The sequence below is a fragment of the Acartia tonsa genome, chromosome 3 (assembly GCF_053477335.1).
Source record: "Acartia tonsa isolate MP-2025a chromosome 3, ASM5347733v1, whole genome shotgun sequence".
Lineage (NCBI taxonomy): Eukaryota > Metazoa > Arthropoda > Copepoda > Calanoida > Acartiidae > Acartia > Acartia tonsa.
This window is the reverse complement of record NC_137262.1, coordinates 41,358,339-41,384,460: the sequence shown is the minus strand read 5'-3', so window position 1 is coordinate 41,384,460 and position 26,122 is coordinate 41,358,339. Positions and strand designations below refer to the sequence as shown.

General features: G+C 31.7%; 3 protein-coding genes across 3 annotated transcripts in view; all 3 read left to right on the top strand.

The window, feature by feature from the left end:
- LOC145314214 (uncharacterized) overlaps positions 1 to 26,122 on the top strand; it is a 444,769-nt gene that overhangs the window by 249,517 nt on the left and 169,130 nt on the right. The gene's annotated exons all lie outside the window — the stretch shown is intronic.
- Positions 84 to 14,601, top strand: LOC145314882 (neuropeptide F receptor-like). The gene is made up of 11 exons (XM_080154960.1): positions 84 to 125; positions 1,711 to 1,816; positions 2,887 to 2,966; positions 3,209 to 3,248; positions 3,590 to 3,625; positions 5,798 to 5,851; positions 8,877 to 9,011; positions 11,343 to 11,431; positions 12,231 to 12,295; positions 12,625 to 12,663; positions 14,519 to 14,601. Exons 2-11 carry the CDS (start codon positions 1,745 to 1,747, stop codon positions 14,599 to 14,601), a joined length of 693 nt encoding a protein of 230 aa, XP_080011086.1. The 5' UTR covers positions 84 to 125; positions 1,711 to 1,744.
- Positions 15,084 to 19,566, top strand: LOC145315252 (uncharacterized). The gene is made up of 5 exons (XM_080155282.1): positions 15,084 to 15,171; positions 16,946 to 17,055; positions 17,376 to 17,472; positions 17,864 to 17,968; positions 18,331 to 19,566. Exons 1-5 carry the CDS (start codon positions 15,091 to 15,093, stop codon positions 18,715 to 18,717), a joined length of 780 nt encoding a protein of 259 aa, XP_080011408.1. The 5' UTR covers positions 15,084 to 15,090; the 3' UTR covers positions 18,718 to 19,566.

Genomic DNA, 26,122 nt, shown 5'->3' with positions numbered 1-26,122 from the left:
AAAAATGCGCAAAAAAGCATGTCAAAAGCAATATATGAATGAATTAATAAAATGAATATATAAAATGTGAATGTTTTTTCTCGCTCTAGGGTTTATCTTTTTGGAAATACGCCAAGTGTTTGCAGGTAATTGTTTTGTTCTTGTTTTAGTCAAGCTACTCATTAAATATTTTTTTTCTGTTGTTTAAAAACAGGGCTCGGCAGCCGAGCGTCAGCTGCCTCCAAGCTTCTGGAAAATCAACCTTTTACAATTCTAAATTATTTAAAACGTTATTCTAATGACAAAATTAAGTTAATTTAATATTGACTTAGTTTTCTTTGTTTATTACAATTACAGCCTCTTTCTAGATGCCAAAACGATTGCATATAAATAAGAAATAAATAAAAACGTTTATTTACCATAAAGTATGATTCTCCTCTTTCAAACAAAATTAAAAACGCGTTTAATTTAATAGGATTAGGGAAAAGGAGATTAAGTTAACTTAAGGGACAGACATTCTGCAATTTGATTGATTTTGATCATGTAATAATTATCAAGGATATATTAGGGGGGGGGGGAGAGGGTTAAAAATATGTTTTTGTGAGTATTTCATCTTCGGAGGGGAGGGGGGTGGAGATAACGTTAGAAGTGTGCCAAAAATCCACCCCCCCCCCCCCCCCCACCACCCGCTAAAAAGTACCATTTAACCTTTCAATTTTAAATAACATGATTCCGGTTTAAATTATCCCAATCAAGAACGTCAAAGTATTTTTTGGGAACAAAATGTTTAAGGTGGGGTAAACACCTCTTTATCCCCCCCCACCCCCCCTCTTGGAAGTCTATGCCCTTTATCTGACTTATCACTGATATATCATTATATAGAAACTAAATGTCTGATATCTACGTGATATATTGCTATAAGAATCATAAATGTAACAATGCTATAATCTGTATAATATTGATATAATAACAATTTAAACATAATTAAAATTTAGACAAATAATTACTGATTCAAATAAAAAAAATGAACATCTGTCCCTAATCTTTGCTAAACATAACATTTACTAATGTAAAAATAACAACTTCCTAAGAAATATCTGTCATTTAATATCATCTTCTCTTATTAACCCTAGGAGCAGAAAGGAATAAGGAATAGAAAAAGATACTTGTATATGGGGACTCATTAAAGACAGACTCATTAATGGCAATTATAAAATGCCCATGGCTGATATATTATCAACAAAAGGTCGATTTAAGTTCGATGTTATACCAATGGGCAATGAACTAGTATATTAACAATGTAATGATATTCTCATAATGACTGCTGTCTTGTTTTGTTTTTCAAATATTTATCAAATCTTTGAAAGTAGGTAGTAAAATCTCTGGTTACAATTAATTAAATATGAATTATTTATAATTCCCTACAAATATATACAATAGAGCAATGGCGTGAACGGGGCTTTACCAGGGGTTGGGGTTGAAAACCTTGAGGGGGGGGGATGGAAAAGAAAGGTCCTCTCAATTTGAATTTTAAGGAGAGGTTGACACCCATTCCTCACCATTCCGAGGCTTAAATCTAAAAATAAAATAGCTCAAAGCCATCCTGAGACCTTTGTGAGCCTTCCCTGTAAAGAAGAACATAATTCTGTAATTTTCGAAATCTTAAGCTTCAGTCAAAAAAAACTTACTACTTTATATAATAAACGTGAAAACAATACCAACTCATTTTAGATTGTTGAAGACTATCCCTAACGTGGCTGTGTTCATGTCCTCAATATCAATAATGATAATTGCTGTAGATAGATACTTCTATATTACTAAGAGTAACTCTATAAAGGTAAGAATAGTATTATAGATAGCTTTCCACGGATAATAAAATGAAAAATTAACCTAAAACCAATTTTGTTAGCCTCGAAGGTCCAAAAGGCCCGAGCTCACAAAACTGGTATTAATCTTATGATTTTTAGTTTAACATTCGTGGAAAATTGTCTGTTATACTAGTAAAGCTTATAACCGGTTCTAATCAAGCGGATATTAATCGGTTTGGAAGCCATACTGGAATATTTTTTATCTATGCGTAGCTACTGTATGACAAGTTTAGTGTACGTGCATTTGTCTGTACGTTTTGCAAACGTTAGAGACTCAATTTTGTTTTATATTTCGATTTTCTTTCCACAGTTAAAATAAAACAAAAAAAACAAGTTAATGTTAAATATGAAATAAAGTTTAAAAAAATTTTATTTATATAATAATACTGAAAATATTTCTCTTAATGCATTTAGTAAAATATTTTGTTAAATTGAAGATTATCTTATAACATTTATTGTGTTTAAATACTGCTCATAAGGGGTTGGCAGCCGCGAGTCAGCCACTTGTAAACTACAGGAAATCTGCTGTATATGTTCGTAATAAAGCAATCTGTCCTTTTCTTTCTTTAGATGAACGGATTATAATTGGCGGCTTATGCTTGGCGGACGAGCGGTTGTCGAGCTTTGATTTTCATTTCTTTTTTTAAATTTAATGCGTACATTCTTTTAAAATCAAAATTGTTGGTTGCAAAAATGTCTTTGGTGTTGAACTTTAAAGAAAAAATCTGATTGTAAGAGATTCTTTTGGATCAAGCCTTAAATTTATTTTTGGCAACTTTAAAGGCTGCTTTCGGTCAAACGGCTTTTAGCTCTTTGATGCATAGGGAGCGTACATTTCATTAACACATATTAGTAGTCCAATTTCACGCGCTTTTTCTCTAGACGTGCGCTTTCTTTGTTTTTTTGACTTTTTGTAGGACCATTTGATTTACTTATGAACAGTACCACAATTAATATTTATGTTTAATTCAAATTCCATCCACATCCATAACAAAAGTAAAAATTATATATATAATACTTTTTAAATGTTTATTTTTAGTTTAAGAAGGTGTATGCGTGGCTAGCGTGGCCGATAACAACACTACTTGGAGTTCTAATGGCTATTCCTGTTCTCACGAGGAAAATACAGATTTATTACTAGAAATCATCACAAGAAAAAAAAATTAAATTTTTTCCAAAAACTCTTTCTTTTTTATTGATAACAATAAAAGTACACTAAAAGCTGAAATAAATATAAAATATGTTATATAAAACTCGATTATTTCATAATCTCTAAATATTGATATAACGAAAGCATTTGACACTTACAAAACCATATTCTTGATTATAAACTTATTTTAACTAAATCTGATTTTCTATAGAACAAATATATTTACTGTTAAATCAATCATCTCAAATTTGGTAAGTTGTATAAAAATATTATTTTTATTTATTGATAAAAACCATTGTTAGTATAGTAAAGCTGCTCTACAGTTATCTTTGTTAGTTGGTAGTTTGGCAATATATCTTTTAAATTAAGGAAATAGATTAGGTTAAACTATCTACATAAACTAAACCATCTAATTGTAAGTGCTCAATAAGATCTTGCAAACTACTGGACTAATGTGTCAACCAGTATGAGGGAAGCTTAGCAATGGCCCAGCCCTGGGCAGATTTTTGAAGCTATATTATTAAAGACTTCGTCTCTATTGTGTTTTATAGTACTTGATGATCTAAAAATTTATAAATATTTTTTATTTAAGGGGATTGTAATAAATGGAGAGCTTTTAGATCTTACGGTAAGTTTTTTTTAAGTAGTTTCATTGGTAGTGGTAACATGTCATGTGTAAAAAGATCTCGCCAACTACTTTTGTTCTGTTTTTTTATATTAGTTTTTGTTAGGTTTTTATCTGTATGGAAGGAAATTACTCCATCTTTAGACAATTAGCATCTGGCCAATGTTGTGTGTGCGAATGGGGCGTTTGTCCAAATTTAGGTATGGAGACCGCTCTTCTATGAGTACTACTAAAAACCTACTTTTACTGCAATACACATAGACATTCTCATCGTCGGTTCGTTTGTTTAGAATGCTTAACCCTCTATTCCCACAAGTATAATACGAATTTGGTTGAGCTGGTGGAAGCTCAACAAAAGACCCACGCGAAGTATTATGTTGCTTTAATCTAAGAATAAATGGTTGGTTTTGATATTCGATCAGAATTATATAAGTATATTAAGTATTAAGGAAGGAAAATGTTTTTATAAAGTGTATTTATATTACAAGTGCATAAGTTAAGTATGAAAATATTTACAGGATAAGTGTTAAAATCATAAGTAGAGTAGGACAGAAATGTGCCCTAAGTCCCAAGCAGTGAATTGTGCTAAGTGTTAGAGTTCTAACACAAGGCCTAAGTTCAATTCATGCTAAGTACTAAGGGGCCTAAATTTAAACTACAATGCATGCCAAACAACTAAGTCATTACCTTTTAAAGCCAGAAAGAGAAGTTGATGGTAGGGGAGTCAATAAATAACTAACTAAATTTAAGAGGTACATGCTATAACATTAGCTTTGGACCAGGATTTTAGTGTTTGTCTGTACAATTAAATGTCTGTGTGTTAATATGTGACGTAAATCAGGCATGGTTGTAGGGATACATATTTGTACTGATTATTTACATGATTACTTTAACAATAAACATAATGTCTTTAATAAACATATACTATTAGCAAATCACATACAAATTACCATGAATAGGCTAGCGTTACCCATATATGGTGTCATATAGGTAGAGATAGGCCTATGAATGCATAAATTGATACAAATAATGCCTTGGGCCTAGCTAAAGTAATTGTGTCTTGCCCCTGATTGCTACTAGATAATTGCAGGGCACGCGTCAATCAAATATTCATAATCTGCTCTATAAAGTGTTGACTTTATATCAAGCATAGATAGATAGCTGTGGATGCGAAGCATTTCTGTAAAAGTCTTATATGTACGTTCAAAGAATTTGAAAATTGAGGATCGCATCTCCAATGTTCTTTTACTATTCTTTTCCTTTTTTGAAACAAAATTAATTTGGAATGATTGGGGGGTTAAACTCTCACCTCCTAATGGGTCTCACTATAGTTTTAATAAGGAAAAACTCTGTACATGTGTACAGAAAAGCGAGAGAGACATGTGTTAATTGATTGAGATAGATTTATAAAGATAAATAAATTGCCAAGGGAACATTGTGTAGTTGAGTATCATACACAAATTTCCTTTTAATAATGTGTACTTTTAATTAGAATTGTAAATTAGTATCATATAAGAGTAGGAAAAAATATGAATAAAAATGAAAAGAGTCTTTCTAAAATTGTCCAAAAGACAAAAAAAAACTTGATGTACAAACCTAACCTTAAAATCTTGGCAATGTTGGCAAAAAGAGATTAGAAATCCAGCTGGATAAAAATAAATAGATGGAAATTCTGGGTCCGTTCCTTAAATAATAGAACATTGTCTAAGTTGACAAAATTTCCTAAATCAACACAACGTTTTTAAGTTAATGACTGATGTGTTCAGTTTTACCATGGAAACAAGACATTTTTATGATAACTGAAAAAAAATATTTCTTCATGATAACTTGTTTTCTGATGTCAAATCTCTTAAATTTTTAAGTACTGAACCCTGACCGTATATAACTTGGTCCTACCTAGATAAATTTCCATTTAATATTGGGAAAAGATAAATATACGATGACCCTGACTTAAATTCAAAAATCAAATAGCCCAAACCATCCCAGGACATATGTGAAGCTTCCATAAATTGGAAAACTAAATGAGTTCAGTAGTTATCGAAATCTTCATCTAAAAACAAAAACACCCTTCTACAGTATATCAAGTATAAGATATTCTTTAAAACTTTCTAAAAATGATTACATACTCTGTAATTTATGTACAATACCTGTTATCTTATTATAATTGTGATTAAGAAGTATCCGAGTCCATACGCGGAAGAACTTGATCAAATCTACGTCTGCATTGAGGTGAGCTTTTTAACTTTAATTTAAATTATAAAAAAAAATCATGCAATCAATGCTATCATGGAAAATTGTCTGTAATACGATGCTATGGATGTTTTTATTATGGCTAAGAACCGGTTCTAATCCAGTGGATATTAATCGGTTTTTAAGCCTTACTGAAAAGTATCTTCCATCGCTAGTTTTTTTATCTAAAATCTCTCAAAATTTATGAAACAAAATTTCACAAAAGTTATTGCAAAATATTTTTAGCTGCAAAATTACATTAAAAACGTTTACCCAACAGAATTTTAATTTTGAGTTTTGAGAAATTGTTAGAATGACGTCAGCATTCAAATAGTTACAAAATTATTCTCTAGCAACAAAAAGAAATAATTGTTTTAATTAAAAATTTATCAAGAGTAGGAGTTGAAAAGAAAATAAACTTTTTTTGTGGGGAAGGGGCCGGGTGAGGTGTTTCTTTTATTACCTATTTCGGGGAGCTATTCAGCCGTTTTCGAAACTTTTCTAAACGTAAATACAGTCAGACAGACAAATTCCAAATTTACGTCCATCATTAAAACAGTATCTTGGTCAATATATTTCTGGGATCAATTGCAGTTTACGGTAAAATATTCCTGGTAACGAATATTTCCAAAAATCTATGAAATTTAAAGGCTGCGAGCTGCCAAACGGCTGAACGTACAGATCATACCCGCACACCGTTTTAAGCGGCATAAGAAGCTCTACAAATAATCTGGAATATCCAAAATCCAATGATGCACAGAGAAAGCTTCACCGAAGAAAAAAACGCGTAAAATATGTCCTTTTCGCGCATTTCTCTGCACCGCGAGATAATTGTGCATTATTGATTTATGGCTATTCCAGATTATTTGTAGGCTTAAAATGGTGTGCGGGTATGATCTGTACGTTCAGCCGTTTGGCAGCTAGCAGCCTTTAAAATCAATGGGTTTTTGGAAATATTTGTTACCAGGAATATATTACCGTGAACTGCAGTTGATCCTAGAAATCTATTGACCAAGATACTGTTTTAATGATGGACGTATGTATGCACAATAATTCTAGAGTGACCGCGTTACAAACATTGTACTTTTAGATGAAAGAAAATCTAATTATTTTATCATTGATATAGATAATGAAGAGTATTAATATTTATTATGACAGGTCCTTTTAAACATAAACAGATCACAAAACACCCCCCTACCTCCTTACAGCTTATTTTAAAAGCTGAAAGAAAGCGACAAAAAAAGGATATAAAAAATGGCCCTATATATCCTTTTTTCCAAAAAAAAAGTCAATCCGCTATGAGTCTATTCAACTGATGGTACCAAATTTTCTTGATGTTTACTACCCTTCGGGGCTACCTTCTGCTCCAAATTAATCAACCTAGCGAATTTTTACGACTTCCTATATTTTTTTAACTGGGAGCGTGGGGCTTGGATGATCCACTTGAGGCAAGTAGGGATGTTTCCTATTTATCTTGTATAGAAAAAAATATATTGAATCAATCTTAATAATCTATCTAAAGTACAAATAAACTGTACAGTTACACAGTAACGATTGGTATCTGCTTTTCAGGAAATATACCTAATAACCTATTAGTTATACCAAGGTTTTAGGCTATTTTAAGAGAGATGGAATATCTTTACCAAAAAAGGCTAATTAAGAGAAGCTTGAAAGACTGCTTTGAGTCATTTTAATGCTTTTTAAATTTTTCTTTTTAAAGATAAATTTAATTAGTGTACAGTCGTACAAAAAAATCCACAAAAAATTGTATTACAAAATTCATTGAGAAATATATTATATTTATTTCACCCAGGCTCTCTTAACCTACATTTATTTTTATGCTGAACATTCACTTTTACTTTAATTTTAATTATTTATTGGAATTTTATTCTAATGTTTAATTAATAAAAAAAAAGTTTTAATGATTGATTTTTAAAATTAAATTTAAATGTATCTAAAAACATATTTTAGGTTTATCTAGGTTAGGATTAGAGCAACATTACAATAAATCTTTAAACACTTTATCTTTATTTCTCGTATTCATTCGAATCCTGTGGATAGGAACCGGTTCTCATCCAGACGAAAAAACTATGTCTCGCATCGTTTTATATCCAGCTTTCTACGAATATAAAAATGTACAATCATAAGATTAAAACCAGTTTTTTAGCCGGTGACTTCGGCACCTCGGGGTTAAAAAAACTAGTCTTAATCTTATAATTGTACATTCTATATCCGCGGAAAGCCGTTTATAATACGATGCGAGAAATAACTATTATCTCTATTTCTTTTTAGTATTCTCCTAAAGTTTATTTTATTGAATTTGGCCATGGGCTGTAAACGCAGCTGGCTTTATCTACAAAATGTGCCAACAATCATGTAAAAATTGTAATCATAACATCAAAAATATTTCTGTTTTATCATTAAAACTATATTGTCGTAATATCACAATAAAAATAGTATATATAGGTTTCTTAATTCTTAATACTTTATTTGACTTGAATTATTAAAATTGTATTTCAAATGTTTCTATTTTAATGAATTTTATATACTACTGAACAAAAAATCCTTATTTTTTCAGTTATTTTGAAGGAACAGAAATATGAATTTATTCTTCCTACGTTTCTCTATCTATAAAATATTGGAATATCTTGGAACATTTTAAAGTTTTTACATTTTTTACCGCTTTTATGTCATTTTTTCATAGATTTTATATGTTTCTTTAATTTTCTTTTTGCGTAAAAGCTGCCAAAATATATAGGTTTTTAGGGTTTTTTTTCTTCAAAATGTCCTAAATAAATTATAAACCTTTACTATCATTTAACAATTCATGAAAAAAAAATATTTTTTGATAGGGGGTTATCGTAGGGCGTAGCAACCCAATCCCCCCGTTTAATAGCATAAAACCATTCCTGTACCAATGACAAATTTCCCTGAAAATTGTGCAACGATCCTTCCAGCCGTTTGCCAGATCTTAGCAGACTTGAATACACACCGTTAGACATCCTGTTAATGGTTTATATTTTAGGACTGGAGGCAAGAGGATGGCGTATTCATGGTGAAGGACAGAGTTTGGTTCACTATCTTCTGCGGGGTCGTCCAGTTCTGCATTCCAATCTGCGTCATCACATACGCATACTACAGAATAGCTGTTTATCTTAAGGTAGATAGATAGATAGGTAGATAGATAGATAGATAGATAGATAGACCAACATATATAAATAGATAGATAGACCAACATAGATAGATAGACCAACAAGATAGATAGACAAACATAGATAGTTAGTCATAGACATAGATAGATAGACAAATGTAGATAGACAAACATAGATAGATAGATAGACTATAAACATAGATAAATAGACAAACAAGATAGATAGACAAACATACATAGATAGATAGACTATAGACACAGATAGATAGACAAACATTGATAGACTGACTAGCATATATGGATAGACAAACATTGATATATAGATAAATAGACAGACAAACTTAGATACACAAGCATAGATAGATAGACAAATATAGATCGAAGGACAAACACAGATAGATTGATAGGCATGCATAAATGGATAGATAGATTGGTATTAATTGCGTATATAGAGTTGGTGTATACTTTGTATGCTTGAACTGTCTGAAGAGAGATGTGAGAATATTAATAAGATCTATGTATTTCATGTTTACTGGGTCCTATGTAAATTTTCAAAAAAGAAAAGAACAGAAAAAAATATAAATTATAGGCAGTAATAATCTGATTACAAAGCAAAATAATTCATTAGAAATATATAAAAAAAATTCTTTTGCATATTTCTTGCAATTATTGTCTTTTTGACTTTATCATCGCATTTGAAAGGTTTATATTTTTGCTTTACACTGAAACTTGATAATAATTTAATTATAATTAGAAATAGGATGGAATATCAAAAAACAAGAAGTGTAAGCCATGCAATTTAAGCATACTAATCTGGTGGTTTCTCTCAAAGTGCCTAGTAGTGCAAATAAACCCCTCCCCCTTTTATTTGGGATAAAGTGATAGTAAAGGGGTTAGGTAGTGTTAATAGTTACCTTAGTCTAGGTTAGGTTAGGTTATACTGGGTGTAGTGTAGTCTTGCAGGGTTAGGGCCACCGCAGGGGTAAGGCATACTAATAATAAAAACCCTTACTTTCAATTTATTTCAAAAATAAGGGGGGGTGGGGGTTATGTGCTAACCAGGCACTTTAAGAAAAGCACTAATAATCTTTTGAAAAACACAATTCTTCACATGAAAAAAAAAAATTTGGAAATAGTCCCTTTTGTAGCAACGCCCCTTAAGGAGCGATTTGTCGTATTTTGATAATGGCTTTTAAAGGTTCTTCTAGGTTAGGTTAGGTTATATTAGGTTAGGTGATTGCTCCGCATGGTTGGAGTTCCTCAGCAGGGGCAAGAAATAGGAGAAAAGCTACTGTGATAATACGAAGAAAGGGACTATACCCAAAAATATTAATTGTAAATTTTGCGGCCACACTGTAAATTGTTAACTTATTCTATGTATGTGTGACATGATGAATCTTTATTATATAATATTCTCTTTATAATATTTCTTTACATGCCTTCAGTCATATTTATTATCTTGTTAATGTACACACACACACACACACTCGCACTCGCACATAAACACACAGGCACACACACACAAACACACAAAAGTACATACATGAAACAAGACATGCATACTAGAGTTACCTGGGTCTATTTCTTATTTTTTTGAAATAGGGGGGGATTTTTTTTAAAGCTAAAATAAACATTCCCTACAATCTTTTTTGAAAATTGCCGTTTCTTGGATATCTCTGGATATAAACACAAACACACGGAACCCACGGTTCCATATGATAGGATAAATATTTTCCTTTTGTCAAAACATACATTTTTAAATTTATTGTACTTCGTTATTTGTTGTCTCTAGCTAATATAAGCCTTTAGTAACAAAAATATTATGTTACTTTTATATTAAAATTAGATATAAATATGTACATTTAATGTACATATTTCAAAAAAATATATTATAAAAATGCTCCCATTTATACTTATTATTCATTATGTAAATGTGCTTAAGAAAATAATATATAAGGAAAAAATATTTGTATACCAATTTCTTTAATTACTAGCTGCGGCTACCCTGACATCCAGGGACTCTGTCTTAAAAGGGGTAACATGGGGGCAGAAAAATAGCCTAAAACCATCCCAAGGCTTAGCTAAAAAAATAAAATAGCACGAAACTATCCCAACCCCTACGTAAAGCTTTCCTAAAAAGAAGAACTCAATGAGTTCTGTGGTTTTCGAAATCTTAAGCTTCAGACAAAAACTTATTACTTTACATAATACGATATCTCTAAAACTAATTTTTCCATTAGTTTGCTTTAAGTAGTTAATAATTTTTTGCTAGCTAAAGACAGTGAAAAGTAATCTTTTATTATAGAACCAGAATTGCGTGTTCATTGTTTAATGTTTTAGATGCACAGACACCCTTCAAGTAAGAACGATGCTAAGCAGAGAAAAACCAACTGTATGCTTCTCTCTATCTCTCTTATTTTCTTTATAAGGTAAGGACAATGTTAGTATTATTGTATTTGTAGGCCTGTGCATTTATTTAACAACCAGACGCGTGCACAAGACTTTACAAGGAAGGGGTGAGGGGCTTTTAACATAGATAACAAAAGTCTTAATAACAACGTTGTACTGTCGATATTGTGGTCAGATATTCCTGAATTATGAGAAGCTGCTCTACTTTTTAAAAATATATACAATTTAACCAGATATTAATGATTTTTTGTTTGGTTCATTAAAGTTTGAATGTCAAGACGAAATAATTTCTGTTTAAACTTTAATTGGCCTTCAAAGGTTAATTAAAACTTAAAAATTACACAGTTTTCTTTTTAATTATTAATTTTACGTTACAAAATCGAAAAACTTACAAAATAAAGCATTTACTAGTTGAAAAATTTTCAAATTCTTTGACCTAACGTGGACTTTTAATACAAGACTACTAGTAGCTCTGTTTTAAGCTTTTAAGGGCTCCTCACAAAAGAAGGGGGATGGATAATTTCAGACATTAAATCTTATTTTAGATAACAAAAATATTTCTTAATAGGTGGGTAAATGTTACCCTACAGTAAAATCTTAACAACTACCCCCTTAACCCAGAAAAAAAACAATTATTGTAGCTAACGAATAAGATAGCGTGCTTATACAACTTTGCGGACATGTGAAATTTACAGTTAAATGTCCCTTCCCTTCCTGCATTCATGAACATTTTTTATTTGACAATCTTTGTACCTTATACAAATCTTTAAAAACTATTAAATTTCTTTCTTAATTTAAAATTTTTGTTTTCTATTTCAGCTGGTTCCCATTTACCATTGTGTCTTTAGTGGCTGAAATCACAAGTGTCTTCGATGATAATGCAGGTTAGCAATTTTAAAAAATTTTCGGCGCATTTATGTTTTTAGAATGAAGCTATTCTACAAGTTTTCGTGACTGTAAATGTGATCCAACAAATGCTTGTGGTGAATTGTTCTATTTTTTTTTCTTTTTTGTGATAATTTAGTTGTTTGTTCTTATTCATAATAAGTTATTTAATCGAAAGGTTTTCCTTAAATTATATTTTAAATAAACTTCACTGATAATAATTTTTTCTATTTTATAATTTTTTTACCTTCTATCTTTTTCTCTCATTATCTTTATTGCTTAATATTGAATTAATCATTTTTAATTAATATTTTTTTTCTTTTTTTAGTGCTTGGAATCATTGTTTTTGCTATTTGTCATCTAATAGGTAAGTTTTTTATTGAAATTTATTCATAGTGATAGATAAAACAAGGATGACAACATCCATAAAAGCGAAGCTCTGAAACGGTAGGACAAACGGACATTAACACTTGTGTAATGTCAGAACTGAATAATCAGAATGCGAATGTATAAGAGTCAAAGCAAAATTGTAAGTATATTTGTTGAAAAACTGCTTGATACAGGATAATGAATATGGACATACTTACATTTTTAGGACTTGATTATACAGTTGCTTCGCTTATAATATTGTACTTTGTTGTCCCAGGAATCAGTATACCAAAAATCAGACCAATCAAATAATTAGGTCACATACAAATTTGTTGTTAAAAATGTAAAAAAAATCAACATGTTTAAAATGGACGTACGGACATTTTGGTAATGATTATAGAGTTGCTACGCTTTCTAAATCGTACCTAACTACTACAGTAATCACCATGCAAAGTTTGAAATCGATAGGACAATTCTAACATGTCTAAATTAACGAAAAAAGCTATCCGTTACGGACGGACGTACGGACGTACGGACGGACCGACCCTAATTATAGAAAAGCTTCGCTTTTAATAATTATAGAAAAGCTTCGCTTTTAAAAAAAGGAATGGTACAGTTTTTGAATTTAAACAAAATAAGTAATTTCCCGTAAAACTTTTCCCAGTATGGCTTCGAAACCGGTTAATATCCGCTGGATTAAAACCAGTTCTCAGTCATTTAAAAACATGTATAGTATAATAGACAATTTTCCACGAATATTAGAATAAAAATCATAAAATTAAAACTAGTTTTGATAGACCAGGCCTCTCGGGGCTAACAATCCTGGTTTTAATCTTATGATTACTCATTTTAATATCCGCGGAAAGCTGACTATAGTACGAGGCAATACAAAACTATTCTACAGTTCATTTTACTTTTTATTTTTCGTTATATTTTAATAAATATAAAGGAAGAAAATTGAATTTATCAGTCAAATGTATTAGCCCATCCTAAGAGGATAATGTCAATAATTCATTTTGGATTTAGAGCGCAGGGGGATAAAATATGAGTAGGGTTGGCAGTTAATAATATACACAAAATTCAAAAATATGTTGATAATATGTCAACAATGACCACTTTTGTTAAATACCATATTATTAAATCTACAATTCATTGTCATTAGAAAAAAAACATATTGTTTGTAGGTCAACCAACAACACTTTTATGAAATTTAATGAAAACAGAATGCCTTATGTCTGTCATTTAAGGACAAATTTTGTACAGAGGATTTTCTAAATAAGAGGAGTAATTATTTTCTTTATGCCTAACCTGCGGGGTCTATACCTGAAGATCCATAAATCTTCGGGGCTAAAAGTACTAATGACCTAACCTATTTATTTGAAAATAAGGTGGGGGTTTCTGTGATGAATTTGGCACATTAAGGGAAACTGCCAAAAGGATAAATGTTCTATTTTCTTATCTAAATTGTAATTGGATAAATTTTTGATATATTTTTTTATCCTTTTTAGATAATTAATTTTACAAAATTATTGTTTTTTTTCCTCCTACCTTTGTAAACCAAGTCGGTAAACCTAAATTGGATATTATGTCGTCTAAATTGCATTTAATAAAAGTGGTCAATTTTTACATGCTGTGTTCTTTGAATAAAGGCATGTCGATAGTAAGTGAGCTACGATAACCTTTATTTAATACCATATTGTCGATAGTAATGATCTTTTAAGTCAACATTATGTCAGTCATAGCCATTTCTATGAAAATTTTATCGACAAATATCATTAAAATTAAAGGTTTACACAATGCTTACAGGTTTGAAATGACGTTTTCAAATTTTTTACTGATTTTCATTGTTTTAGGTATGACGAGTTCCATCACCAACCCAATAGTATACGCGCTTATGAATGAAAATTTTTTCAAAGGAAAGTTAAAATGGATTTAAAGCAAAATTTAAGTATAGTTTAAATGCCATAGAAATAATGAAAGAGAACGAGAAACGAAAATAAATCTACATCACTTTATTCCCCTAATAATAAGCTAGTAAATTCCTGCATATTTTGTTTCACATTCGCTGTAAAAAAACAAATGGCAAAGTACCTGTTTTGTGGACCTGCTGATTTTATAATCAAATATTTATGCGGAATTAAATGCACACCACAAAATTTACATATACAGTGCCTGTAGATTAAATGAATACTAAAAAAGAGGGAGGGGACAATGGGCTGTTTATTCACTGGCCCTCAAAGTTTTATAATAACGTTTTCTTAACAACTTTGGGTACTTTGGTGATTTTTTGCTTGGTCCGTTCATTAAGTTAAGTGTTCAAACATTCCAATCACTTACTTCAATCTACAATCTACTAATTGAATAGCAACAATATATTTCAGGAGAAAGAAATCCATTTTGATTTGTACCTGTAGAGTTTCGGCGTATGTTCGGTACTGTGAGTACACACAGCTCTAGGAGCTCCAGGGTTAGACAGAGATATGCTCTCAGGAGAGGAGAACAAGGGGTAAGCAAATCACAAAAAACGCGCGGCTAGAGCTAACTACACAGTAAGAACACACCTCTTTGTAGAAAACATATTTCGCTTTATTTAAGCCTTTTCAATTCTAATTGTTTAAGAGTTTATGTACAACAATAATCACATTTTCGGCGGTTTCCCATAAAGTGCATAGTCTAGCACAGAACACCCCCCCCCCCTTAAATTTGAACTAAATTTAACTTTCGTTTTTTTTGTTTAGTACTTTCGGTCAGATTATGCTGGGTTGGGTAGATCCGCAGGTTTAGACATGAACAATGTATTACCCCCATCCCACTATTATTTTTAATTTATTTTGAAAATGGGAAGGGGATTTCAGTGCTTCATAAGACCTTTGAGGAAAAGCACCAAATTTTCTACTCACATGTCAGTCTTGTGACTAAAATAGCTAAAAGAATATTATGGAATATTATTTTTATGGAAGTTTGTATTGGTCAGGGGGGGGGGGTTGACTGCCCCCAGTCCAATACCCCCCTCTCGACACTAGAGGCTATAGCGCGGCCGCTCATACATCCCAGATGAATTAACTAATTACTGAAATAAATTCAGCAGGGAATAGAAATACATTATTTCATCTCAAGACTTCCCCATTCCATATATTACAATTATATTATAAGCGCAGCTGCCCTGTAAGCTATCATGCCTGTCTGTATTTCTAGTCTTATTTCCTTCTTTTTCCCTCTCTCTACTCTCCTTAATTACATGGTCACAACCAGGATACATTACATAAGGCATACAAAACCAGTATTTTTTAACCATATGCAAGGAGGTGGGGGAGTAAAGGGGTGATTACCCCCCCCTCCAAAAAAAAAAAAAAAAAGATTAGACGCCCTTGGCCAGATGTATTATCCTACTGCTTTCTTATAAGTTACACAATTAAGGTGTTCAAATCTTTTTAATCATTTTTTGATTTTTCTTTCTATCCATTTCTGTATTTTTGTCCTTGTATCTTTAATGCATTCTTTGGTGCAAAGCAACTCTATGATCTGTTTGTTCATTATTAACAAGTATCTATTTAACAAATGTAGGGTTACAAAATCATATTTAACAACTGAACTTTAATTAACTTAAAAAAAAACAAGATTAAGGTTTACTTTTTAGAGGGAGGCTGGTGGGTGGGGACTCTTTAAATGTTTTAACAGCGAGGGAGAGGTTAATTCACAGTAAAACCAATCTACAACCATTTCATATATCAAAAAGGAATTAGGCTTCTATAATTTATCTTCCATTGTTCAACTTTCACTTTGATTCATTTTTGCTCAAAACCTAACAATTGGTGGAAAAAGGTTCTTTTTAAATGAATATTTCCATCCTTTATTCATATATATTCATATATTCATATATATTACAGTGAGTTTCTATATTTCTATTTATAGGAAACAGAGTTGTAGGAAAAAATTCCCCTAAGGATTTCAATATTATTCTCAAGTAATCATTTAAAGTAGTGTTATTAACATTTCTTTATTTATTTGAATTTAAAGCGAGCTAGATTGAATATGACTAAAAGTATCTATTATGTAAAAACTTTTATATTTACTTCGCCTTATAAAAACAATACAAATATTTGTTTGATAAAGGGTTTATTTTGTTCTCTAGGATTCTTAAAGTGTTGGAGTTAAAATAAACAACTTGAACCAGCTTTAACCGTGCAAAGGACTAATAAAAGATTTCTTGAAAATTACAAAGCAAACAGTTTAGAGATCAAAGAAATGCATATCAGTAAATAAAATGTGTTATTTTTCAGCTGTGCAACATACCAAAGCTGCGTGTGAATGATAATTCCATTCTGGACAGTTTCTCCAGGGATGATATACCAAGATCTTTCTCTGTCACTTCGTTTACTGACAGTTACAGGTGACATGGATAGATAGAAAGTTAGACAAAGAGACAGACAGACAGACATGCCTACATATAGACAGACAGACAATCAGACAAACAAACAAACAGACATACATACATACAGACAGACATACATACAGACAGAAAGGCATACATATAGACAGACAGACAGACAAACAGACAGACAGACAAACAGACATACATACAAACAGACAAATAGACATACATATGGACTGACAGACAGATAGACAGACGGAGAGATTTAAAGAATGATACATTGTTTTGGAGATAAAGTGAAAGATTAGAAAATATCAATTAAAAATGAATCTGTTTAGATGTACCATGACTACGGAATGTGCCAGTTTGGTGAACCAATCCAATTCCAATTCTGGTTCCTACCTCACACCACCTTCTCTACTTCCAGTTCCAGAGGTACCTTATTTTCCCGCCAAAATATGAAGACGACTTTTCATTTTATCTCTGAAGAAAAATGCATGATTTTTTTATTCCTTGGATCTAAAGGGATAAGACAATGGCCGATAATTTTAAGTAAATCTTCAATGATTTACACATAATTACTCCTTCTACAGATTCTAATTAGTGATTAAAACGTTTGAGCACTTAATTTAATGAATCAACCAATCATAATCATTAAAGTCCCCTAAGTTGTTCAAACAACAAATAAGAAAGTGATATTATAAAACTTTGGGGACTAGCGATATAATCAGCCCAATCTCCCTCTCTCTTCATAACCAGCCTGGCAAAAACTAATATTAAAGAAAAGCTGAATATTAAAATAAAATATAATAATATCAATATTTAGGACAGGAATATAGACAGTAAGAACTATAATACTCTGAGTAAAACAGCCTACCCATTGACTGCAAGAAGTGCTTTAATCAGAGATCCCTCACCTTACACTCTCCAGGTATAATTCATGTTTGTTCTTAATGAAAATGATAATAAAAATCGTGCAATTTTACAATTTCTAAAGTTTAAATGATTTCTTTCCTTGTATATGATCTTAAAGGCCCTCTAAGTATTATTGATGTCAAACTGCAATTTAGCTTGTCTGATGAGCTTTTCATATGATTTTCATTTTATTAATGGCTTAAAGCAGGGATTGGCAGCTTAGAAGTTCAGATATCCAGCTGGATTTAAAAGTTATAGTATGAAGATTTCATTGAGGCTACCGAGGCTGCCTAGCTTAAAGAAATTGAAACTATTTTCCAGTCAATCTATGTGGTCTTATAATCCTTTATTAAATAAACTAATCTTGTTAAATTTTAGGTGTTATCAGCCTCAAATTTCTCCTTTTCCCCCGCCAAACTCTCCGCCCTGGGCACGAAACCCACCAAGCCTATCCTGAAAAGACAGCCCATCTCTGAAGAACTAGAACTGGTCAGAACTAGAAGAGTTATTGACAGTGAGGACATCAGTGTGGATAAAGATGAGAACTCTACCTCAGTCACTTCTGCTCCCACCAATAGTATCCACTCCAATGACAAGGATAGTGAGGGGGGTGTCAGTAGGATGAATAGTGAGACAGACAGCAGGACAAACAGCAGAACAAACAGTGAACATGGCAGTCGGACAAACAGTGATAAGCCAAGAAGGAAATTAAAGAAGGAGAAAACTGTTAATGTTATTATGATTGATGCTTGCGCAAGCATCTAATTTGCTAAACTTTATAAATTACTTTGAGTTGAAATTTTGAATAGTTATTTATCGTGTTATAGACAGCTTTCTGAGAAAATTAAAATGATAAATCTTAAAACTAGATTAAAACTAGTTTGTCAGCCCCGATTGACCAAAGGCATAGGCTAACAAAACTGGTATTTATTTTAATTTTCGTGGAAAATTTTGTATAATAAGATGCTATACATGATTTTTTAGTATAGCTGAGAATTGGCTCTAATAGAGCCAATAATAATCGGTTTTTTTGAAGATATACTGAAATACAAAATGATCCACAAATAATGCTTAATTGAAAAGTTTAAGCTATAATGTGTTTTTCCTTTTTTTTACTTTTTTAAGTGGAATAGTGAAGTATTAAAATAAAACTACATACTCTATTTTATGGTGTTCAGAAATGCTTAAAAAATGCCAGAGACTAAAGATTTTGATGTCGTTATAAACTGTTTAAAATACATATCATATGAAAAAGCTTATTTTAATTTTAGACAAGATTAAATTTAAGGTTTCATTTTACCTCGCATTAATAGATATATTATACTTTGTAATAATAAAATTATCTAGATAGATATTTTATCATTTTTAAATTTCGACAAAATATTAACTTGATACTGACAAAGCATTTAATGGATTTATTTGAAATAATGTATCAAAATAAATGTTCAAATTTAGATATTTTATATGTTAAAATAAATTTACACGATGTAAAATTAATTGTCATTAATGTAATAAAATGTGATTTCTAACTGTTACCTTCATCATGTTTGTATAATGTTTCATACCTATATAAATATTTATTAATATAGCTACTGTGTATTTTTAAACCTATATTTTATATGTGTATAATTAATAAATCAAATATTACAATATTTTTATGTCTTTCTTTAGAACATTTTTCAAATGGTAAAGAATAGAAATAACCTAAAGACACACTCTAAATCAGCAAATAGGAAAACAATGGAGTAATAACTCAGTGACATTATAGTTAGAAAAATAGATTATAAATCAGCAATGAATAGTTAAATTTCTCAAGATAAAGCTAGCTTACAGAATATTATATTCTCAAAAAAGTTCGTGTTTATCAAACATAAATAAAGATGTTTGTCTGCTAGAACTTTCTTTTTCAGTTTGACGGATTTTTGAAGCAGTTGAACCCTCTAAATATATTATGTCTAATCAGTGAAGTTACTCTAAAAAACCAGATCAGTTGATCACTTACTGATACAATTCAGACAATGCAGTGCAAATTCCCATTGTTAATAAACCCTATTTATATATTGCTATGTATTGATGAAGTTCAAGAATATAGGACAAATTAATTGAGTTAAAGCACCACAATTTTATGAGGCCTTTTATATAACCTGGAGGGGGGGGGGGGGGTTAATAATGACTTACATGATAAAGGTAATGAAGAGGGCAAGGGGTAAAAAATTGTGTGCTTGCTTTACTTTCAAAAAAAAAAATTTTTTTCATACTAGAAGGACAACTTTTTCAGTTAAGGTTGTTTATTCATATATGAGCTGTTTAAATTAAGGACGACAAGGAAACGGCAAAGGATTCTCTCTCATTTTGTTTATGTCATGTAGTGTTAACTTTGTAGGTTCTCAGTCATCATAAAATTACGACCACAGGAGATGTTCAAAGTTTTTCACCGTACTAAAGGATCTTGACCTGCAAAATCATACCTTGAACCTAGAAACATAGGCGTCCAAGGGGGGGGGTAATGGGCCATTTGGCACCCCCAAACGATTTTGGGGGTGCCGTAGGCACCCCCAAAATTTTGTGAACAATACCCCCCCCAAAAAAAAATTACCCCTATCTTGGGGGTGCCGTAGGCACCCCCAACGATTTTGGGGGGGGTATTTACCCCCCCCCAAACCATTTTGGGGGGGGTAATTACCCCCCCCAAAATAAATGTTCTTTAAAAAATTTTTTTTAGGGGGGGGTATTTACCCCCCCAAATTGAATGTTCTTTAAAAAAAAATTTTACTGATAGTTTATTTTAGGATAGGTTATATTGGTTTAGGTGATTGCCCCACATGGTTAAGCAATTGGCCCCCCGCAGGGGCAAGAAATAGGAGAGAAGCTTGTGTGAAAAAAACGAAGAAACGCCCCTTAAAGAGCGTTGCCACAAAAGGGACTATACCCCAATATAGTCCAACCAGTTAAAACAGTTCTTAACCATGATAACAAAAAATTTAATAGTTTGATCATGTTTTATTTGCTTGGGCCTTTATAAGGGCTAAAACCATCCCGGGGATCTATGATGTAATTGTAAAGCACTGAAGATTCCATAAAATAGATACCTAACTAAATTAAATATTTCATTAAATAATGAAAAAGAATTTCTATAGGCGATTTCTTTTGGGAGGATGTCAGGGTGTCTTAAAACTAGTTATAAAACTTACCAGGACCTATAAGACGCTTCACTTTAAAGTATAATCATATTGGTTCATTGGTTAGTGAGTTAATTATTGTATTTTTATGTTCTAAAGAATGAGATACTACTATATATTTGAATAGTAGTGGCGCCCTTAGCATCTAAGAACTCGTGTTTTCTAAAGGGTAAAAAGGGAGGAGAAAAATAGCCTAAAACCACTCAAAGGATTGACCTATAATAGTGTGGAACCATCATGGGATCTATGTGAAGCTTTCCTAAAAAGGAGAACTCAGTATTAAAAGTAATGAAATCTGAAGCTATAGTCAAATAAACCTTACTTACTACTTTATGTTATAGGATAGTACTTATTAACTTAATAGATTAGGTAGGTACTTTTTTTACATAATTAAATTACCCCCCCCCCAAAAATTTTACCCCCGGGGTAAATTAGTTTGGGGGGGGTAATTACCCCCCCCCCAACAGATTTGGGGGGAGTATTTACCCCCCCCAACAGACTTTAGGGGGGGTAATTACCCCCCCCAATCAAATTTTACCCCCGGGGTAAAAATTTTAGGGGGGGTAAAAAAAAATTTCGGCGCGCTTCGCGCGCCATTTTACCCCCCCCAAACACGAATTACCCCCCCCCCAAAAAAAAAAAGCTTGGACGCCCCTGCCTAGAAATACCAATGTTTTTAAACTTTATTTACAATAAACCTTCATAAGCTTATACATTTACAATAAAAAATAGATTTCATTGAAAATGTTGCTTCATTTTTATCTAAATTAAACACCTCATGCAAAAGAAATAATTATAAAAAACATGACTTTAGTCGTGTTCTTTATCTAAACAGTCAACGTTAGTTCCATAATACTTTTTAAAAGCTAAGCTTTTCTATAATTAGGATCGGTCCGTAAAACCACACGTTTGCCAGTCTGTCCTTAACTGATAACTCTTATCGTTAATTTTGAAATGTTGGAATTGTTTATCGATTTTCAACTTGGCATGGTGATTTCTGTATTAGTTAGGTACAATTTGCCAGAATTTGGTACCAGAATGTCCGTATGTTTGACAACGTTTTTTTTATGTGATATAATTGTCACTTTCTTCTGTTTTTTTTAATACTGATTCCTAGAACAACAAACTACAATGTTATGAGCGAATAATCTCTATAATCAGGTTTTAAAAATGTAAATATGTCCTTCAGCGAATTAACAACAAATTAACTTACAATTTCCTTTAAACTTGTCCATTACAGTAAACTTTCTTGTATGCTATTGTTCAGGGAAGGTTTTTAACTATTTTGGAAGAAGGTATCTACAATCTCCCAATGAAAATGCCCTACTCCAAAATAAAATTTTTGGTCTTTTACCCCCCCCCCCCCCCTCTTTAGGCGTCTAGGGGGCGAATCCACTAGTTTTTACTAAAGCAACAAAGATTTTAAAAGAAAACTAAGTACTTTATATTAAAAATATAGTAGGTATTTTAAATTTAGATAGTAAATAAAAATCATGTTTTTTTCTGTATATTTTATTACTGAAGTATGATTATAAAATATTAAGTATATTTCCCATGATGTCAAATCTTTATGCGTAAAACTTTAATATTACTCATTAGTTAATTAGATAACACTTAGGGAGTTAGGGGGAAATTGAACCGTAAATTAAACTAATACCCAAAGTTTTGTAATATTATCTTATTTGTTGGCCTAAAAACTTTGGGTAATTCATCGAATTGATTTGTTGGATTTAAACTATTAATTAGTAAATATTTTTACCAATAATTTAATAGTTATTTCTCGCATCGTATAATAAACCGCGGATATAAAATGTACAATTATAAGATTAAAACCAGTTTTTTAGCCCCTGGGTGCCGTAGGCATGGGCTAAAAAAACTGGTTTTAATCTTATGATTGTACCTTTTTTTATTCGTAGAAAGCTGGATATAATACGATGCTAGAAATAGGTTTTTCGTATGGATGAGAACCGGTTCCCATCCACCGGATTCGAATGAATACGAAAAAACTATTTTATCATTTTTTTGGATTTTCATCAATTTATCGTACATAATCTTATCCCCTAGATCCCTGGATAACACCACACTTCTACAATCTACATATATTTATCTATTTACTAACACAATTGAAAGAATAAGTAAATTTTATTCCTAAAATCAGGTTTTTTTGAAAAGCGATTAGATAGAACACTATGTTTGTTTTTTTAACCTGCGATAATGGCTCAACACGTAACGCATTTGCTCGCCGTCGGGCAGTTGATAGGTTCAACACTCGGCTTAACACCGCGTCAAAACTAAAGACGTTAAAAATACTGCTATATCAGGTTGCGTGACAAAAATTGTTAGATTAGGGGAAATGCCTTGGCCCAAAACAGGCGCAACTCATTACCATGCACAGTTAGGTCGTGTAATATAAGGATTGGTTGGCCATGGGGCGAATGGATGCTTAATACCGCTTTAAAGACGCGTGAAGAGGTCTGGAACCCAGAGCGACACTTTAAGTATTTTAGTCACTTGATAATTCTAGTAACCAATTTCCTTCAAGTGCTTAAAAAGTTTCCCAGTGGCACAATATTTGTTGAGAATAGTTATTTCTTTCATCGTATTATAAACGGCTTTCCGCGGATATAGAATGTACAATTATAAGATTAAAATCAGTTTTTTAGCCCCGAGGTGCCAAAGGTACGAGCTAAAAAACTGGTTTTAATCTTATGATTGAACATTTTTATATTCGTAGAAAGCTGGATATAATACGATGCTAGACATAGATTTTTCGTATTAATGAGAACCGGTTCCTATCCACCGGATTCGAATGAATACGAGAAATGTTTTTATGTATACATTACTTATCCCATCTATTCATGCACATATACATACTGCGTGACTTAAGCTTAAAAATGCAACATCCACGTACATTTTACATAATTAACAATTTTATACTAAATAAATGGAAAATTTCTAAAAGTTAAGATTTTCTATAATTAGGGTTGGTCGGTCTGTCCTACAGTAACGGTTATCTCTTTTCGTTCATGTAGACATGTAAGAATTGTCCTATCGATTTCAAAGTATTTATGATGATCCTATAACAATTGAAGCGTAGCAACCTTATAGTCGTTTCCAGATAATTCGTAAATCTATTTCAAACGTGCTGATTTTGGAAACCAATGCCGATGTTGTCATCCTTGTTTAGATAAAAAATCTATTTAATTCCTGAAAATAAAATTGAGGAATGAGAGGTAGGGATGGAACAGAAAAATAACTCAAACGCTTAGATCTAGAAATAAAATAACATAAAACCACCCCAGGGGAAAGAACCTGCTTAAAGCTTTCATAAAATAAAGGTCTCAATCAGTTCAGTAGTTATGAGAAAAAAAAACTTAATATTTTATTCAATAGTATTGCAAACAACCCACCTTTTAATTTAATGACTCCTGTCTTAATGTTTTCCCTATCCTAACTTCGTTTGGGTAACTTAATCTAAATTTTTCTGTGTCCATAAAATTTATTTACAAAAAATAGCACCTTGACGACTGATGAGGCAAATAAATGTTATAAATTATATCTTATTAATAATTATCAAAGCAATTGGGAATAGAAAAATGGAAAGGTGTCAAAACAAAGTTCAAATTAAGGCAAGGATGAGTTAGTTCATAACATTCTTAAATTATATGTATATTAAAAGTAATTTCTATCTATAATACAAAGTAGTTCGATGTCTGTCCGTCCGTCCGTCTAAAGCTTAAGATCCGGTAACCACTGAACCAATCGGATTCTACTCTTTAGGGAATATACCTACTGGTCCTTTGGTGGTTTTAGGCTATTTTCTTGGGGGGTGGGACACCCCCAACCCCCCCAAAAAATGAAATTCCCCCTCCTCCCCCCCTCAAAAGAAATTGGGGGGGGGTCCGGGGGAGTATGGTTCGCAGCACCCAAATGTTTTTATTTTATTTATTTTTTAAACTACATCATGGGGCAAAGCCCCTAGAGGCTAGGGGCGAAGCCGCTAGTGTATTTAAAAGTAATTGAGCGTATGTTTGTTACAAATAAGATCTTGTAAATGTTGAATCTGTGGGTCAATTATTTTTAGGTAAGTTTAGTATTGGTTAAGGGTGGAAAGCAGGGACGTCAAAGTTTTCTATTCTGATGGGATAATCTAATGTCTTTTTTTAATTTTAAGGGGCGTAATGTGAAAGGTTGTAAAGTTTGAGAGGCGAAAAAGATTAATTGTGAGTGGAGGGTTAAGAAAGAAATAAAAACAAGGATGACAACATCCATAAGTAGCGAAGCACAAACTTTCGTGAATGGGACTGACGGTCATTGTTGTTTTTTTCAAATGACGGGATATTTAATTTTGATATCTTTAACTGAAAAAATTTTGAAAATCGATTAATAAACACCAAAGATATGGGGGAAAATGTAAAAAATATAAAAATAGCCAAAAACCTGCAAAAAGGCAGTCTGACCGTCATTGTTGATTTCTTCAAATGACCGGAAATTTAATTTTTATATCTTTAACTGAAAAAATTTTGAAAATCGGTCCATAAACACCAAAGATATGGGGGAAAATGTAAAAAATATAAAAATAGCCAAAAACCTGCAAAAAGGCAGTCTGACCGTCATTGTTGTTTTCTTCAAACGATGGGAAATTTAATTTTGATATCTTTAACTGAAAAAAGTTTGAAAATCGGACCATAAACACCAAAGATATGGGGGAAAATGTAAAAAATATAAAAATAGCCAAAAACCTGCAAAAAGGCAGTCTGACCGTCATTGTTGGGTCTCTAAACGACGGAAAATTTAATTTTGATATATCTAACTGAAAAAATTTTGAAAATCGGACCATAAACACCAAAGATATGAGGAAAAATGTGAAAAATAAAAAAAATAGCCTAAAACCTGCTAAAAAGCCGTCCGACCGCCATTGATGTTTTATAGTTAATTGTGCTCCTTAATGATGGGAATGTTGTCAAAAAATTTCAGCTTTCTATCTTTTA

What these genes read in the sequence shown, in the direction of transcription:
- LOC145314882 (XM_080154960.1), top strand. Translation starts at nt 1,745, where the DNA reads ATGTCCTCAATATCAATAATGATAATTGCTGTAGATAGATACTTCTAT. An exon ending in CTAAGAGTAACTCTATAAAG is followed by an intron (nt 1,817 to 2,886) that starts GTAAGAATAGTA and finishes GTTTATTTTTAG; the next exon opens with TTTAAGAAGGTGTATGCGTG. An exon ending in GAATAGCTGTTTATCTTAAG is followed by an intron (nt 9,012 to 11,342) that starts GTAGATAGATAG and finishes TTAATGTTTTAG; the next exon opens with ATGCACAGACACCCTTCAAG.
- LOC145315252 (XM_080155282.1), top strand. Translation starts at nt 15,091, where the DNA reads ATGTTCGGTACTGTGAGTACACACAGCTCTAGGAGCTCCAGGGTTAGA. An exon ending in TCAGGAGAGGAGAACAAGGG is followed by an intron (nt 15,172 to 16,945) that starts GTAAGCAAATCA and finishes GTTATTTTTCAG; the next exon opens with CTGTGCAACATACCAAAGCT. An exon ending in CCTCACCTTACACTCTCCAG is followed by an intron (nt 17,969 to 18,330) that starts GTATAATTCATG and finishes GTTAAATTTTAG; the next exon opens with GTGTTATCAGCCTCAAATTT.